This window comes from Odocoileus virginianus, chromosome 27, assembly GCF_023699985.2.
Source record: "Odocoileus virginianus isolate 20LAN1187 ecotype Illinois chromosome 27, Ovbor_1.2, whole genome shotgun sequence".
NCBI classification, from domain to species: domain Eukaryota; kingdom Metazoa; phylum Chordata; class Mammalia; order Artiodactyla; family Cervidae; genus Odocoileus; species Odocoileus virginianus.
In genome coordinates, this window is record NC_069700.1 from 30,952,992 (window position 1) to 30,970,614 (window position 17,623).

The 17,623-nt window shown below is 39.6% G+C and overlaps 1 protein-coding gene across 1 annotated transcript in view; it reads right to left on the reverse strand.

Moving 5' to 3' along the window:
* DNAH8 (dynein axonemal heavy chain 8) overlaps positions 1 to 17,623 on the reverse strand; it is a 341,076-nt gene that overhangs the window by 239,612 nt on the left and 83,841 nt on the right. Inside the window, exons 20-23 of the mRNA XM_070456508.1 lie at positions 14,115 to 14,195; positions 13,602 to 13,718; positions 12,682 to 12,801; positions 11 to 146 (exon numbers count right to left, since the gene is read on the reverse strand). Coding sequence (XP_070312609.1) covers positions 11 to 146; positions 12,682 to 12,801; positions 13,602 to 13,718; positions 14,115 to 14,195 — 454 coding nt within the window. The remainder of the gene's footprint in view (positions 1 to 10; positions 147 to 12,681; positions 12,802 to 13,601; positions 13,719 to 14,114; positions 14,196 to 17,623) is intronic.

The following is a 17,623-nucleotide window of genomic DNA, read 5'->3' on the forward strand; positions in this document are numbered from 1 at the left end:
GTTGCGTTACCTGGTAAGTGTCTTGCTCCTTTCCCACTGTACTTAACTTCATAAATAGTCTCAAATATTGATATAAGTTCTTTGACAGCTTCTTCCACATGCTTACTTTTGTGGTTTAGAACCTCAGCCCATTCTTTTGTGTATGTCTATTAAATAAAGAAATGACTATTAATTTCCAGATACTTAAAACTACTGTGAAGTTTCTTAATACGACTTTAATTTGTCAAACTCTAATTAACGCTATTTGAAAATACCTAGAGATAGTGGCCAGTAGCATAACGATTCAGACTCCAAACTGTCAACAGCTAAAAGCAGCCTGAGAAACCTGCTAAGTCTCAAGCGAGGAAAAGGAGGAGAAAGAATAAAAATCCAAAGTTGTTTTGTTTTGTTTTTTTGGCCATGCCATGAAGTGTACAGATCTTAGTTCCCTGATCAGAAATGGAACCTGTGCCCCTGCAGGGGAAGCATGGAGTCTTAACCACTGGACTGCCAGGGAAGTGCCAAATTCAAAGTTTTTTACCTTACCTGATTCAATCACTCATAGAGATCTACACTCACATTCATATGAATAAAAAGAAAGAAGCCTGAAGACATAACAGAGAGAAAGATGTCACAAGTTGAAAGTGAGAAATGGTTTTAAAAAACAACAATCCAAAGTGTCATTTTGAGATTCAAATGAGAAGATTTTTAACTGAGCATTGTGTTGTGTGCCAGGCATCAATTTAAGAGCTTTATGCATATGAACTCATTTAATTAAACGACAACCTCTTGGGATAGGTAATATTATTGTACCCATTTCACAGATGAGAAAACTGAGTCTCTGAAAGAATAAAAACTTTGCCCAAGGTCACGCAGTGGGTGGTAAGAATAGGGGTTTGAAACCAGCTTTGTGTGATTCTAAAAGTTTGTGCTTTTTGCCTTTTGAATGTTTCTAATAACAAATACTTTAGGAAGAAATTGAGAACTAGTTAAATCCAGAAAACTAGCTTATAAAATTAAACAAGCCTTTTGACATACACTGTCCATGCATTTTAGAAAAGAGAAAAGTAAATCATAGCAGCCAACTTGGGCCTTTAAAATCACTTTTGCGAAGGAGCCCAAGCCTATCTATGCAAATTCTCTCCAGACAAGCTGTGGGAGATACCATAGTCTCCCTGCATAGCTCTCAGGTGTTCCTCTTTTGGCTGCTAGATTGAGAGAGAGACTTCTAAGCTTGTCCCCCAGATTTATACCGCCTCACCTGTATTTGAAACCATCTTCATCTTTTCTCAATCTCAGGGGAAATGACGTTCCTCCTTTTACCGAAAGACAGTCTCCCTTCCCTCCTATCCCCACCAACTCTTCAGACTTCATTCCACCATTCATTCACTCCATTCTTTCTAATTTATTCAACACACTATTAAACTTTGGAATGCAATGGAGGCTGAGAGCCACGTCAGTCCAGCAGGGAAAACAAGCGTTAAGCAAGTGGACACAATTCCAGCTGGTCACAGAAGAAGGGACACACCTGTTTATATACACACATCCTCTACTTGCTTTGAAATCTGCTAAGGGGAGACAGGAGACTCAGGTTCGATCCCTGGGTAGAGAGGATCCCCGGAGGAGGAAATGAAAACCCATTCCAGTATTCTTACCTGAAAAGTCCCATGGACAGAGGAGCCTGGTGGGCTACAGTCCATGGGGTTGCAAGGGAGTTGGACACAACTGAGCACACATACACATGTGCACAAGAAAGGAACCAGACTACTAGTTAAACATGACAGATTAAACACATTTTTATTTTGGCACTCCCCTGAAAACCTCTACAAAATAACATAAAGTCATCTTTTATGTTAAAAGAACATGCTCATAAGAATAAATGGGAGGAGGCCATAGAAATTCCTCTGTATGTTTTCAATACCATATAATAATGAAATTAATGGTATATGACAATTGGTGCTAGTACAAATGAATATCCACTTGCAAAATAATGAAACTGGATCCTTACACCATACACAAAAACTAACTCAAAATGAAGCATCGATCTAAATGTGACAGCGAAAACCATAAAACTCTCAAAAGAAAACATAAGCATGTATCTTCATGATCTTGGATAAGACAAAGTTTTCTTTGATATTTGACACCAAAGCAGAGCAGCAACAACAGAAACAGATGAAATGGACATCATCAAAATTTAAAACTTTGTGGCTTCAAAGGATACCAGCAAGAAAGTGAAAAGACAACCCAAAGGATGGGAGAAAAATTTTGCAGTCTGATAAAGGACTAGTATCCAGAACACACAAATAACTATTATAACTAAAAAATAAAAAGTCAGATAACCCAATTTTACAATGAACAAAGGATTTGAGTCTAATACCACTTCATACCTACTGAGAAGGTGATAATAAAAAAGATGAATAATAAGTGTTGGTAAGGGTGTAGAAAAACTGGAACCTTCACATACTGCTGGTGGGAATGTAAAATAATGCAGCCAGTTTGGAAAAGTCTGACTGCTCTTCAAAAGGTTGAACATGTACTTAACACGTAACCCAACAATGCCACTCCTAAATAGATGCCCAAGAGAAATGAAAATATGTCCCTGCAAAAACTTGTACATTTATGTTCATAGCAGCTTTATTCATAAAGGCCAAAAAGTGAGAATCCAAATGTCCATCAACTGATGAATGGATAACTGAAACATGGTCTACCCACACAACACACTATGATTCAGCAGTAAAGAGAAATATAGTACTGATACACAGGACAATATGAATGAACACTGAGCTAAGTCAAAAAAGCCAGTCACAATATACCACATACCATGTGATTCCTTTTGTAAGAAATGTCTACAGTAGGCAAATCTATGGAGACAGAAAGCAAGTCCTGGGCTACTAGTCCTGGGCTAGTGGTGGCCCAGGACATGACTGAGCGACTTCACATTCACTTTTCACTTTCATGCATTGGAGAAGGAAATGGCAACCCACTCCAGTGTTCTTGCCTGGAGAATCCCAGGGACGGGGGAGCCTGATGGGCTGCCGTCTATGGAGTTGCACAGAGTCGGACACGACTGAAGTGACTTAGCAGCAGCAGCAGGGCTGGGAGGGTTGACAGAAAATTATAATGACTGCTAATGAGTATGGGGTTTCTTTGTGGGAGATGAACTGTTCTAAAATTGATTGTGGTGACATTTGCACAATTCTGTCAATATGTTAAAACCACTGAATTGTACGAGTTTTTTTTTTTCTTTTTTGGCTGTGCCACATAGCTTACCAGATCTTAGTTCCCCAACCAGGGATCAAACCCATGCTTCCTGCAGTGGGAAGAACAGAGTCCTCGCCACAGGATCGCCAGGCAGTTCCCGAATTGTACACTTTAAATAGGTGAATTATATTACAATAAATTTGTCAAAAACAATAGCTAGTGCCGAGAAATAACTGGAAGCAGGAATTGAGGGGACTGGAGCAGGGAAGAGAGAAATGCGAGAGTGAAGGCAGCTTGAGTGAGCATTTGCATAAGTTTAGTTGTGAATAAGAAGTGAAGGAGATGTGAGAGCGTTTTTTGTTTGCTGGCAAGAAAAGGGGGAGAATATATTCGACTACTAGGGGGCGGGGTCCCCTAGAGAGGACAAAGCTGAAGATCTAGAAGAGGGGAGACTGGTGGAGGTAGGCTGCCAAGTACAAGAAGGCGTGGACTCCAGAGCCCACGAGTAGCACCTCAATTATGAAAAGAGGTGAGAAGTTTCTCCACAGAACCAGAAGGAAGGAAGAGTTGGATGCAGAAGTCAGCAGCGCACCAAGAGCTCTGGGACAGTGCGGACTATATACATGACTTCAGTTTCGGAAACTACAAATAATCCCTGCAACTCTGTGAAGTCCAGCTTGGGAGACAGTCCAGGTGCAGGTTATTCCCCGTTGCCTCCTGCAACCCATTCCTAGCTCTTCTCCACTCTGCCTTGTGCAGAGAGAAACTGCCTCCTGGGGCTCCCTGATTCTCTGACTTCCGGTTGGGTTTGACCCAGTGGGACGCACCAACAGAAAATAGGAGAGCAGGAGAGGAGGGTACCTCCCACTCCCTCCTTGGCAGAGGAGGGTAGGGCTGCATCTCTGGTAGAGGCTGTGTCTCTTCACAAATTCAGCTCCAACACGATGAGCCCCTCCACGTGGTTCCAGTTCTCACTGGACTCTGAAAGCACTCTTTCCTCCTTTGGCGTCTTTAGCCCCAGAAGTGCTGATGACTTTCACCCTTCAGACTCCTGGAATGTCTCACCTTGCTGGGCTCTGCACCAATACCATCCCAAACACAATAATCCAGCCCCATCCGAGTTCCTGAACCCTGATCAAAGAACTCACATTCGATTCTTGCTATGAATTAGGTCACCTCAGATAACCATGACAGCTCATACTGCCAAGAAAGCCAGAAGTAAGAAACTTAGACGTACACATTCCATTGCAAAGAAATTTCCTGTCTCACTTGGAAACCAATGGCACAGCTATCCTCTTTAACAAGTGGCAAAATAATGCCATGAGATAACAGAATACAAAAACGGCCTCCATATGATGTCACTACCAATTTGGTAGTGCCCAACTTTGTGAGATGCCTCACAAAGCAAGGCATCTTTTCCTGATAAGGCCCATATCTCTTCATGAGAAGAACAGCTAGTCCTTGAAGATTAATAAGATCATTCTCACAGCTGAGTGAAACAGACTGCAGTACCAAGGAGCATGCCAGGGATGAAATGAAAGGCAGTCAAACTGATTTCGTGAGTGGCTTTCTATTTTTAAAAATTGAGATATAATTCATATAACACAAACTGACCCTTGTAAAGTGCACAGTTCATTGATTTTTAGTATATTCACAAAGCTGGGAAGCCATCACTGGCATCTGATTCCAGAACATTTTCATCATTCCCAAAAGAGTCCCCCTATATCCATTAGCAGTCACTCCCCACCACTCTGGCAACCACTAATCTACTTGCTGTCTCTATGGAGCCAAGTTGATTTTGCGGATAGAATTTTTAATACCCTTTCATCTATTTCCCTGTGTTCTTCTATCTTAACTTGAATCATAATATTGCCCTGATTTTCACCAATTCCATGTGTATATCTATCAATATACAGATATGTTGATCAGGGTCCAGCAAGGAAATACACGCCCCTCCAGCTATTTTAACAGACAGAATGAGAGAATTTAACATTTAAAAGATTGATTAAGCAACTATTGAAGGATTAAAAGGGCAAAAAAGAACACAGAGGTCACACAGAGAAACTGCAGGAAGCAGCTCCCATCCCCGGGCATGGGGGAGCCCAGGGAGGAGGGTGAAGTTATTGGAACCTGGTACCGGGAGATGGGGAGACGCTCAGCTAGCACTGCTGCCTCAGAAGCTCAGAGAGGGGCCTCTTGATGTTGGTATATCTGAGAGACACATGAGGCTGATTCTGGGAAGGCCGGAAAAAGCTAGGGCCTGGGACTAACAACCACTGCCAGGGTAATAGTGTCAGCAACAGAAGGCAATACAAGAAAGAGGAAGCCTATTTTCTCCTCCAGCCTCCTTCTATTACCTATACAGCAAGCCTAAAAGGCATCCAGCTGGCCAAGGATAAATGTAATTTGCAGAGTCCCAGCCCCAGCATCAGAGTAGGACTAACTGGAGGCTAAAAGAAGATAGCTTTTAAATAATTAACAAAATCTGTCCTATAACCACATCCTTATCTTAGATGTCCCAAGATAAGGAACACTTGCCATTACTGCAAATAAGCCCTGGTCCCCAACACGGTCTGAAACCACTGGTCAGTGCAAAATAACCTCGCATCCCCCCAGATTAACACTATGTATGGCATGTTTCTGAAACTGATTTCTCTCCAAAGTGTTATCCAGTGTGCTTTGTCATTACAAATCTTATTCTGTCTTCACTGTAATGGTTTACCTTAGTGATAGGATTGTGTGAAGGCAGCCCACGTGTTACTCGATCTTAGATCCCTCTAGGACATATGACCAGGGCATGTTGATTGACAAACATGCTCTTCCAAGTTTCACCTCCTGTATCTTGACTGGGGCCACCCATGTAACCACCACATTCACACTTGGTCAACCTTTATCCTCATTTCCCTTGTTTGGGTGATCTGCTTCTCCTTCTATGCATATGAAAGTTCTGTGTTTATATGTTCAAAGAAAATTTTCTTTGGTAGTGTGAATTTCCCCTGACTGAGAAGAGGACAGTGTCAGAACAGTCATATGCACACACTAATAGAAATTATTTTCATTGTCAAGAGGACAAAATGAAAAAAAAAATGGAGAAATGTCCCTACTCCTTTGTACACTGTTAATTTATAAGTAAGACCTGATATGAAGTACGTGGGCTTCCCTGGTAGCTCAGCTGGTAAAGAATCTGCCTGCAATGCAAGAGACCCTGGTTTGATTCCTGGGTTGGGAAGATCCCCTGGAGAAGGAAATGGCAACCCACCCCAGTATTCTTGGGCTTCCCTGGTAGCTCAGATGGTAAATAATCTGCCTGCAAATTGGGAGACCTGGGTTCGATCCCTGGGTTGGGAAGATCCCCTGGAGAAAGGAACAGCCACCCACTCCAGTATTCTTGCCTGCAGAATTCCATGGACAGAGGAGCTTGGCAGGTTACAGTCCAGGGATCACAAAGAGTCGGATACAATTGAGTGACTTTCACTTTCATAGTCAGATTCCAGGATGAGCAAGAAGGAAATGGCAAGCTGTTACCCCTCATCCCCAGGCAGGAAACAGGAGACTTCTTTGGAAAACTTTAATTGCTGGAAAAAGACCTATACAACATTTGAAGGAATCTCCCTCCTAAAATAACATGGAGCCCAGGAATAGAGCAGACTCTATTTGCCAACCCAAGAAATACCACCCCAGATATATTAGAGATGCAGAATTAATACTATAAAAACAGGTGAAAGTTAAAAATGAGTGCCATTCCTAGCACCTAGGGTGTGATCTTCAAATATCATATTCCACCAGTAACACTGAAGGGCTAGTTGGAAAATTGAGTTATCCCAGATCTGGGGCAGGAAATGTACAAGATGAACCTAAGATTTCCAGCAGTTCCAGGAAGCAAGAAAGCTTTCAAAGACTACGAGACTCATATCAAAAACACAGAAGCCTACCTGAAGAATTCCACTGGACAAAGATGACAAAATTTAAATAGAAAAAAGAATAATGACTTCCATGTACTGAATCCCTCAAATACATAATAATCCATATATTCATAATGATCTTTATATAATTTAAACTACAATGAGCATTTTAGAAGTTGCCAGTGAGCCAACTCATTATTTTGAAAACTGGTATATAAAAGGAAAACTGAAGCACTGAACTTGAATTTTCTATACATTGTTTCATAGTAACCAACCAGTTAATGAATGAAATTTCTTCTCTATAGAAGTATTTTATCCATAAATGCTAAAGTCAGAAAATCAACATTTTGCAATCTCTAGGCAACAATAAGGAGAATCCCAGGGACAAAGGAGCCTGGTGGGCTGCCATCTGTGGGGTCACAGAGTTGGACACGACTGATGTGACTTAGCAGCAGCAGCAGGCAACAATAATGGCTCTAAGCAATAATAATCAAAGATTGCTACTCTTCAGGAGAAAGGCTGGTGGGAAACTTTATAATGATGGATAAAGCTGACTGTATTTGAGCCCACTAATTAATCTTAAAATCACAGAAAAGGAAACAACAATAAAATGTGCCTCCTGATGTGAAGCAATAGGAAGTACACAGTGAACTATTCTGTCAGGAAAAGCAAAAGTAATTGAACCTGAACTGAATCAATCATGCAGAGCTAATTAAAATACATAGGAAATTCAAGGAATAGAGGACTAGGTCAACATGTTAAATCACACTGCTGGAACCGTGAACTTCCAGATGTTCAAGCTAGTTTTAGAAAAGGCAGAGGAACCAGAGATCAAACTGCCAACATCCGCTGGATCATCGAAAAAGCAAGAGTGTTCCAAAAAAACATCTATTTCTGCTTTATTGACTATGCCAAAGCCTTTGACTGTGTGGATCACAATAAACTGTGGAAAATTCTGAAAGAGATGGGAATACCAGACCACCTGACCTACATCTTGAGAAACCTGTATGCAGGTCAGGAAGCAACAGTTAGAACTGGACATGGAACAACAGACTGTTTCCAAATAGGGAAACAAGTACGTCAAGGCTGTATATTGTCACCCTGCTTATTTAACTTATATGCAGAGTACATCATGAGAAATGCTGGGCTGGAGAAAGCACAAGCTGGAATCAAGATTGCCAGGAGAAATATCAATAATCTCAGATATGCAGATGATAGCACCCTTATGGCAGAAAGTGAGGAAGAACTAAAGAGCCTCTTGATGAAAGTGAAAGAGGAGAGTGAAAAAGTTGACTGAAAGCTTAATATTCAGAAAACTAAGATTATGGCATCTGGTCCCATCATTTCACGGCAAATAGATGGGGAAATAGTGGACACAGTGGCTGACTTTATTTTTCTGGGCTCCAAACTCACTGCAGATGGTGATTGCAGCCATGAAATTAAAAGACGCTTGCTCCGTGGAAGGAAAGTTATGACCAACCTAGACAGCATATTAAAAAGCAGAGACATTACTTTGCCAACAAAGGTCCATCTAGTCAAGGCTATGGTTTTTCCAGTAGTCATGTATGGATGTGAGAGTTGGAATATGAAGAAGGCTGAGTGCCGAAGAATTGATGGTTTTGAACTGTAGTGTTGGAGAAGACTCTTGAGAATCCCTTGGACTGCAAGGAGATCCAACCAGTCCATCCTAAAGATTAGTCCTGGGTGTTCACTGGAGGGACTGATGTTGAAGCTAAAACTCCAATACTTTGGCCACCTGATGAGAAGAGCTAACTCATTTGAAAAGACCCTGATGCTGGGAAAGATTGAGGGCAGGAGGAGAAGGGGACGACAGAGGATGAGATGGTTGGATGGCATCACCGACTCAATGGACATGGGTTTGGGTGGACTCCGGGAGTTGGTGTTGGACAGGGAGGCCTGGCGTGCTGCGGTTCATGGGGTCGCAAAGAGTCGGACACGACTGAGCGACTGAACTGAACTGAACTGAAGTAGGACTTCTCTGGTGTTTCAGTGGCTAAGACTTCATACTTCCAATGCAAGGGGCCCAGGTTCAATCCCTGACCAGGGAACTAGATCCCACATGCCCCAACTCAGAGTTCACATGCCACAACTAAAGATCCTGTGTGCCAAAACTCAGACTCAGTCCAGCCAAATAAAATAAATAAATGATATATATATTTTTTAATTTTTAAAAATCACACTACTAGGATATGATAAGCAAAAGTCTAAAACATGGAAAATTCTATATGATAAATGATCCCATTTCTTCAATAAATAAAAAGCATTAAAAGAAAGAAGAAGGCAAAAAAACCCCCCACACCTCAAATAGACATTTCTCCAAAGAAATTTACAAATGGCCAACAAACCCATGAAAAGATGCACCACATCACAACATTAGCGATCATTAGGAAAAGGCAAATCAAAACCACAAGGAGACTTCACATCCATTCAGATTATTATGAAAAATGTTTTAATTTTCAAAAATGAAAAATAAGAACTGTCAGCAAGCAAGTAGAGAAATTGGAACCTTTGTTGTACACTGCTAGTGGGAAGGTAAAACAGTATGGCCACAGTGAAAAATACTTGGTGATTTCTCAAAAGCTAAACATAGAATTACCATATGACCAGTAATTCCACTCTGACTATATACCCAAAAGAATTGAAGGTAGGGACACTAGTGCTTAATTCATAGTTAAAAGGTGGTAAGAGCCCAAATGTCCACCAACAGATGAATGGATAAACAAAATGTGGCATATATATCCCACGGAACATTTCAGATCTAAAAAGGAACCAAATTCTGATACATGCTACAATATAGATTAACCTTGAAAACATTATGCTAAGTGAAGTAACACAGATACAAAAGGGCAATACTGCATGATTTCACCTGCATGAGATACCTAAAATAGACAAATCTATAAACATAGAAAACAGTATAGAGGTTACCAGGGGTTGGGTGGAGAGAAGGAAAATGGGAAGTCATTGTTTAATAGGTACAGAGTTCCTGTGTAAGATGATTAAAAAAAAATGTTCTAGAAATAGACGGTTACAAAACACTGAATTTTACTTAATGCCACTGAACTGTACATTAAAAATGGTTAAAATTATAAAGTTTGCAGTATGTATATTTTACTGCAATAAAAAACTGCAAGCAAAGAAAGGGAAGATGACAAAAAGAAACTTTTTTTTTCATTTATTTTTATTAGTTGGAGGCTAATTACTTTACAATATTGTAGTGGTTTTCGCCATACATTGACATGAGTCAGCCATGGATTTACATGTGTTCCCCATCCTGAACCCCCCTCCCACCTCCCTCCCCCATCCCATCCCTCTGGGTCATCCCAGTGCATTCAACCTGGACTGGAGATCTGTTTCCACACTTGATAATATACATGTTTTGATGCTGTTCTTTCAGATCATGACAAAAAGAAACTTAAAAGATAAATGAATCAAATGCGATGTGTGAACCTCTTTGGTTCCTAATTCAAACACACCAACTCTAAAAAATAGTTTCTACAAAAGCTAAATATATTCATAACCTATGACTATGACCCAGCAAACTCACCTAGAAGAATACACTCACCAAAACAGGTGCTTAGGTTCACAAAAACAAAACAAAACAAAAAGCAACCATGTACAAGAGTTCTCAGTGCATATAACCAAAAGCTGTGAGCTATCCAAATGCCCCAAACAGTAGAATAGATATATAAATTGCAATAAACTCAGACACTGAAATACTAGTCAGCAATGAATAAGAATGAAAGAAATAGTGTCTCATGCAACTACACAGATGAATCTCACAGACCCTGAGCAAAATAAGCCAGACATAAAGAATATATGCTCCTTGATTTCATTTGTGTGAAGTTCAAAACAAGTAAAACTAACATACAGTGACAGAAGCCAAAATGTTGATGACTTTGGGGTAGAGGGTGCTTGCTGCCTGGAATGGAGCAGAAGGGATCATTTGCAATGAAGAAATGTTCTATACCTTGCTGTGGAGAAGGTTACAAGGGTGTGTCATATATAAACATTCACTGAATAGTGCACTTAAGATTTGTGCACTTTGCTGTATACACATTATATCTCAATTAAAAAAAAAAAGATATGGGCCTAAAGTTAGAAGTTGAAGCTAAAGCTTTTATGGGGGCTTTTATCCCCCCCTAAACAAACAAACATACAAAAATAAATGAGGCCTTAGATCCCTCACAAGGGTAGCAGACAGGAACTTGAGACCTATCCTTGCCCTCCCTGCCACACCATCAGGCAAATCAAGGGCCACACTCTCCAGGACAGTCAGCAATCTCGATTGACGCTCTAGGAGGGACAGATACAGTCTCCCTTAGAAATTTACAACCACTAGCTCACCCTCACTCAAGTTTATGGCTTGAGATCACACTACCTCAAAGTTTTGAAAAAGAACTGCTCAGAGACCTTGACCCGTGACCGCTGCAATCTGGGGATGCAGGGGCTGCTCCATGCCTAAGTAGTTCTGAAGCAAGAGGCTGGCTGGCTACCCTAACCCCAAACAGCTCAGAAAGGTGTCCTGCAAAGAGGACACCACATTTCCATAGAAAGAGAAGGTAAGGGCACCTGTTTCCCATGACCAGGTTAGATCCCTTGAGATGGAACCATCCTTGGTTGTCTTGAAAAGGACATTAGCAAGGTGACCTAAACCTGTAAGGAGGTGGGAAGCAGAAGGCAGGCAAGAAAGAAAAAAGGGCTCAGAGTTCAAGACAAAAAGTAAGTGCTTCTGAGAAAGACTGTGTTACATGCCAGGCCTCAAAAATGATTAGACAGGATTCCTGTCTTTTGTGCTTTTGAGCCAAGGGAGGACAAGTAGGTATTCAAGTCAGTTCAATTTAATGTGATGCTCAGGAGCTTAGGCGGGTGCCACTGCCATTGAAGGATTTAAGCTGGGGAGTTCCTGCAACCAGAGGATGATGGATATGATGGGGCCAAACATGGGGACAGAGAGACCAGTTAGATCACAACATCAAATGACACATTCATGAGCATTAAAAGCCTGATCTGAAGTTTAGGCATGTTGAGTATGAGCTACCCGTTCTCTTTGCTTGGCCCTTGTGATAAACCTTTGCTCTAAAGCGAAGAAAAAGCATGACCTAAGACAAGTGTGGCAGATATGGAAAAGAAGAGGCAATTCAAGAAGAATAGTAAGAGACAAAACCTGGCTGAGCCCTAGAAGACTGACTGGCTTTGGGGATGGGAGTGAGAAAAGGACTCTAGATGACACCCAGGTATTAGGGTGACTTAAGGACAAAGTATGTGATAGTTAAAACCATGACAGTAGATGCTACTGCCCTGGGAGCATGCACAGAGGAAGAAGGGCAGTGAACACTGACAGGACCCCAGGGGACTCCAGCATGAGCTTGAGGACATTATTAGGATAACGTCTAAGGTATGACCATGAGCTTAAGCTGTTGATACCTTATAAGTCTTTGGAGCTGAGGATGTTAAAAAAAAAAAAAATCCAGAATGTCTAAATGCCATGAACACAGATTTCTACTTTTAGAATGCAAATTCACATTTTAGTTTATGAGTTAGCATTTCTATGACTAAAATATAACACATAAATGCATACCTCATTGAGTGTCAACATATCTTCTACTTTGGTAGCACCGCTTTCAGGCAGGGAAATTAACACCGTTTTGGCTATCTCCTTTAGAACTGCATCAATATGCATTTCACACAAGTCATTGATCTACCAATGAGAAAACACATGTCGAAGAAAACTCTTTCATCCAAAAAGCACTTGAGTTATAAACTAACCTGGAGGGCTATATCTGGAAACTTGCATCCTGAGCCAAGCATAATTTGGTAGGAATTTTAGGAGTAAATTTTTCTTGATGTGGAATTAAACTTTATTGAGCTGCAACATGTGTCATAACCTCACATGCATGATCTCCTTCCAGCCCATGAATCAGTACTATCCCAGTTTTACAGCCAGAGAAACCAAGGCTCAGAGTAGTCAAGTAACCCAGAGAGGAGCACAGAGCTGGTGAAAAGTCGAAATATCCTACCTAGGTTTATCTGATTTTCAAGCCTCTGGGTTTTGTCTGTTACACCATGCTGTCACCACAGACAGACTAGCACATCTAAAAGGTTATGCATGTTTTATGTAGCCAACAAGTTAGAAATCAATAAATAGTCTCCAAGTGGGTAACTACCTCATCTAATTAACATCAGATGTATGTAAGCCCTCCATTCCACCATCTTCCACAGTCTACAACTATACCATTTTCTAAACTACACTGTGAAGCTGAACCATCATTTTAACATATTACAGGCAAGGTAATTCAGGGACAAGAACAAGGCAATTCTAAATCAAGAGGCCCCAAATCAGTTCAAGAAGTACAAAACTTTTTTTTCTTAATGTAATGATGTCCTTTTAGTTAAACGTCACTTAAATAGACTTAAATAGCTTTCATGGGTTAATCAAACAATCAAGTATAGCCTGAGTATTATTAATGTATGTAGTTTTTAAAATTGTATCTCTCATACCTTCTTTAAGAGTTGGTTGAACATTCCCAAAACTGAGTCAACTTCCTGAAAAAAACTTTCTAGTGTTAAAGATGACCATGTCAATATTGTGAGCCCTTGTCTTAACACAGCTTCCACCTAGAAAAAGAAAAAAATGGTTTCCCTTATTAAAAAGGAGCATCTGCATTCATAAAAAGGCTGACTTTTATTACCTGGAAATATTATGGGTTGTATTTCCTTAATTCTATTTCCCCTCCATTATGCCTAGTAAAGGTGACTTTTTGTTTTTAATCATCTTTGGCTGTCCATGAAGCAATCGTGGATTCTTAGAAAGTGCTCATTATTTAGATTTATTTGTTTTTCAAAGGCAACAAAACCTAGACAAGAAATCATTCTGCAGGGAAAATAGAGCTATAAAGTTGAACTAGAAAGAGGGTCTTGCCAAGAATAGATGTTCTAGAATCTATAATCTATAGAACTGGAGTCTAATTTTAAACAACAGGGAAATCAATATAAACCATCAACATCACCAACCTTTTTCATTTTAGGGGTCATCAGATTGACAAACACAGGAGGCACTTCCTGACATAAATCATCATAATGTTGCAGGAGACCCTGTTAAAAGTTAAAATGGCATGTTTTACTTTGATTTATTTTAAAGCAACAGTCACATTTTGATTCATACCTAGAAGGTTTCATTTTACCCATTTCCTCATAGCCCTGAAAAATGGAGGCTGATTATTTGTACTAATTTGCTGTACTTTCCTTTCACCTGTAAATTAACTGAGCATCCCCTTTAAACAGTAAGTCATGGGAGCTTCCTAGATTTACATTTCTAATAATTATTATTTGTCTTTTTAGATGCAAGCAATTTTAAATGGTTTAGCCACATATCTTTTCCTTAAGTCTGTCATTACACATTTTCACCCCTTCTGTTGCCTGTTTTCTGATACATTGCAGCTTACTTATTCCTGAAGCCACATTTGTCTTCTTGAATCAAAATAAAGGTCTACACAAAGCTTTTATACTTTTAGATGTTTTTTTAGAGAAAGAATCATGATGATCAACTTTTGATCATTTTGTTAACTTACTGCACTGTGTGATGAGAGATGTGGTTTCAGGTTAATTCTTCCCCAAATTAATAATATTAAACTGTTTCAATATTTACTTATTAGTTTCAAAGTGATTGATTCCCTTCCTCTTTTCTCTTACTTGTAGTTGATCTTTTATGTACACTTTACACTCGGCAAAGGACTCTGACTTTCCTAATATCATTCAACACTAACTAAAATCCTGCAAGATTCAGTGCATGTGACATTAACCTCAATTTATAACAGTATTTTGACACTTAGTCCTGTAAAGTCATAACTAATCAGTACTTAGGGCTTCTGATGATGAAGCCAAAGTTTCTACCATGCCTGAGGGGGCATTTTGAAGGTGTGTGTGTGTATTTCGGTAAGAGCTACAATTATGAAACTCCTAGAGCAAAGCACATGCATAAATCTTTGTGACTCTGGATTAGGCAAAGATTTCTTAGAAATGACCCTAAAATTACATGGGACAAAAGATAAAATACATACATTGAATTTCATCAAAATTTTACAAAGTTTGTGCTCCAAAGGATAGTATCAAAAAAACAAAAAGACAACCCACAGAACAGGAGAAAATAGACATTCTGCCAAAGACGTACACATCACCAACATGCACATGAAAACATCCTCAACATCAACAGCCATGAAGATATGCAAGTCAAAACCATATGGAAATACCACTTCACATCCAAATGAGGTTAAATGAAGAAGACAGTAACAAATGTTGGCAAGGATGTGGAAAAATGGAACCATCATACACTGTTGGTGAGAATATAAAATAATGCAGCCTTTTTGGAAAACAGAGTATGTCAGTTACTCAAAAGGTTTAAACACAGAGTTATGAAGTTACTAAAACCCAGCAATTTCACTCCTAGGTTATATTCTTAAGAGGATGAAAACATATCCACACAAAAACTTGTATACAAATATTCACAGCAGCATCACTCATAATGCAAAAATGTAGAAACAACCCAAATGTCTATCAACTGATGAATGGATGCCTAAAATGTAGTATAACCATACAATGGAATATTATTTAGCCATTGGCTTCCCTCATAGCTCAGCTGGTAAAGAATCCGCCTGCAATGCAGGAGACCCTGGTTCGATTCCTGGGTTGGGAAGATCCCCGGAGGAGGGAAAAGCTACCCACTCCAGTATTCTGGCCTGGAGAGTTTCCACTGACTGTATAGTCCATGGGGTCGCAAAGAGTCAGACACGACTGAGTGACTTTCTCACTCACACACTCAAAAATGAGTACTGATCCATGGGACAATATGAATGAACTCTGAAAATATTGTGTTAAGTTAAAAAAGTGAATCACAAACCATCATATATTAAATTATTCCATTTGTATAAATGCTCAGGGTAGGAAAATCCATAGAGACACTAAGTGATTGCCAGGGGAAGATGTGGCAAGAGTTGGGGGGGGAGGAAATGGGGAATGACTGCTAACAGATATAGAGTTTCTTTGGGGAATGATGAAAATGTTCTAAAATTGATAATGATGATGGTTGTGTAACTTTGTGAATATACTAAAACCATTAAACTGTACACTTAAAATGGATAAATTGTGTGGTATGTGAATTATATCTCAATAAGCCTGTTTTTCTAAACTGGTTTTGAGAATGTCTATTCTAATACTCTGATCTTTTTGGTTGTTGCTCCATTTTACTCCATAATATTGAGATTCATTTTCCATTCATCTCATTTTATAGTCATTAATTCATATCTTACTAGTATCCTTAATTGAACATATTATAAAATACAATGCACTTAACCTATAAAATTATAACATTAATAATGTTTTAAACCCGCTATTCATCACTGTCATTATCCAGAAATCTGCATCTGACTTCTGATAGTCACTTTCTGCTTTCTGATAATCCTTTCACTTTTTTCCTTTCTGTTTGCATGTCAGTATTTTAATGCCCTTGAAAATCACAACAGAACAGAATACGCTCCAGAAATAAACCCATGCACATATGGTCAATTCACTTACAAAGAACAAAGAGCACACTAAGAAGTCAAAAGAATTCAATGGTGAAAGGACAGTCTCTTCAGTAAACGATATTGGGAAAACTGGGCAGTCACATGAAAAAGAATAAAACTGGACTACCATCTTATACCACACCCAAAAATTAACTCAAAATGGATTAAAGCATTAAGACCTGAAGCCATGAAACTCCTAGAAGTAAACATGGTGGGTAATGACATACCACCTCACATCTATCAATAAAAGATAAATAACTAGTCAGGATGTGGAGAGTAAGGAATCTTCAGACACTGTTGGTAAAAGGTAAATTGTGCAAACATTATCAAAAACAGTATAAAGTTTTCTTACAAAACTACAGTAGAACTACCATCAGCTCAGTTCAGTCGCTCAGTTGTGTCCAACTCTTTGTGACTGCATGGACTGCAGCACACCAGGCCTCCCTATCCATCACCAACTCCTGAGTTTACTCAAACTCATGTCCATTGAGTCAGTGATGCCTACCATAAGACTGAGCAATTCCACTTTGGGATTTTCATCCAAAGAATATGAAAACACTAATTTGAAAATATATATGCTCTCCAATGTTCACTGCAACATTATTCACAACAGCCAAAACATGGAAACAACTTTCCATCAATGGGTGAATGAATAAAGAGGTGGCATATATACAATGGAATATTATTCAACCATGAGGGAGAAGGACATCTTGCCATTTGTGACAACATGGATGGACCTCGAGGGCACTGCGCTAAGTGAAATAAGTCAGACGGGAAGATAAATACTGTAAAATATCACTTACATGTGGAATCTAAAACACGCAAACTCATAAAAAGAGTAGCAAAGTAGTTGTCAGGGGTAGGGGAAACAGGAGATATTGGTAACAAGGTACGAACTTTCAGCTATAAGACTGATAAGGTCTGAGGATCTGAAGTACAACATAGTGACTATAGTTGATAACA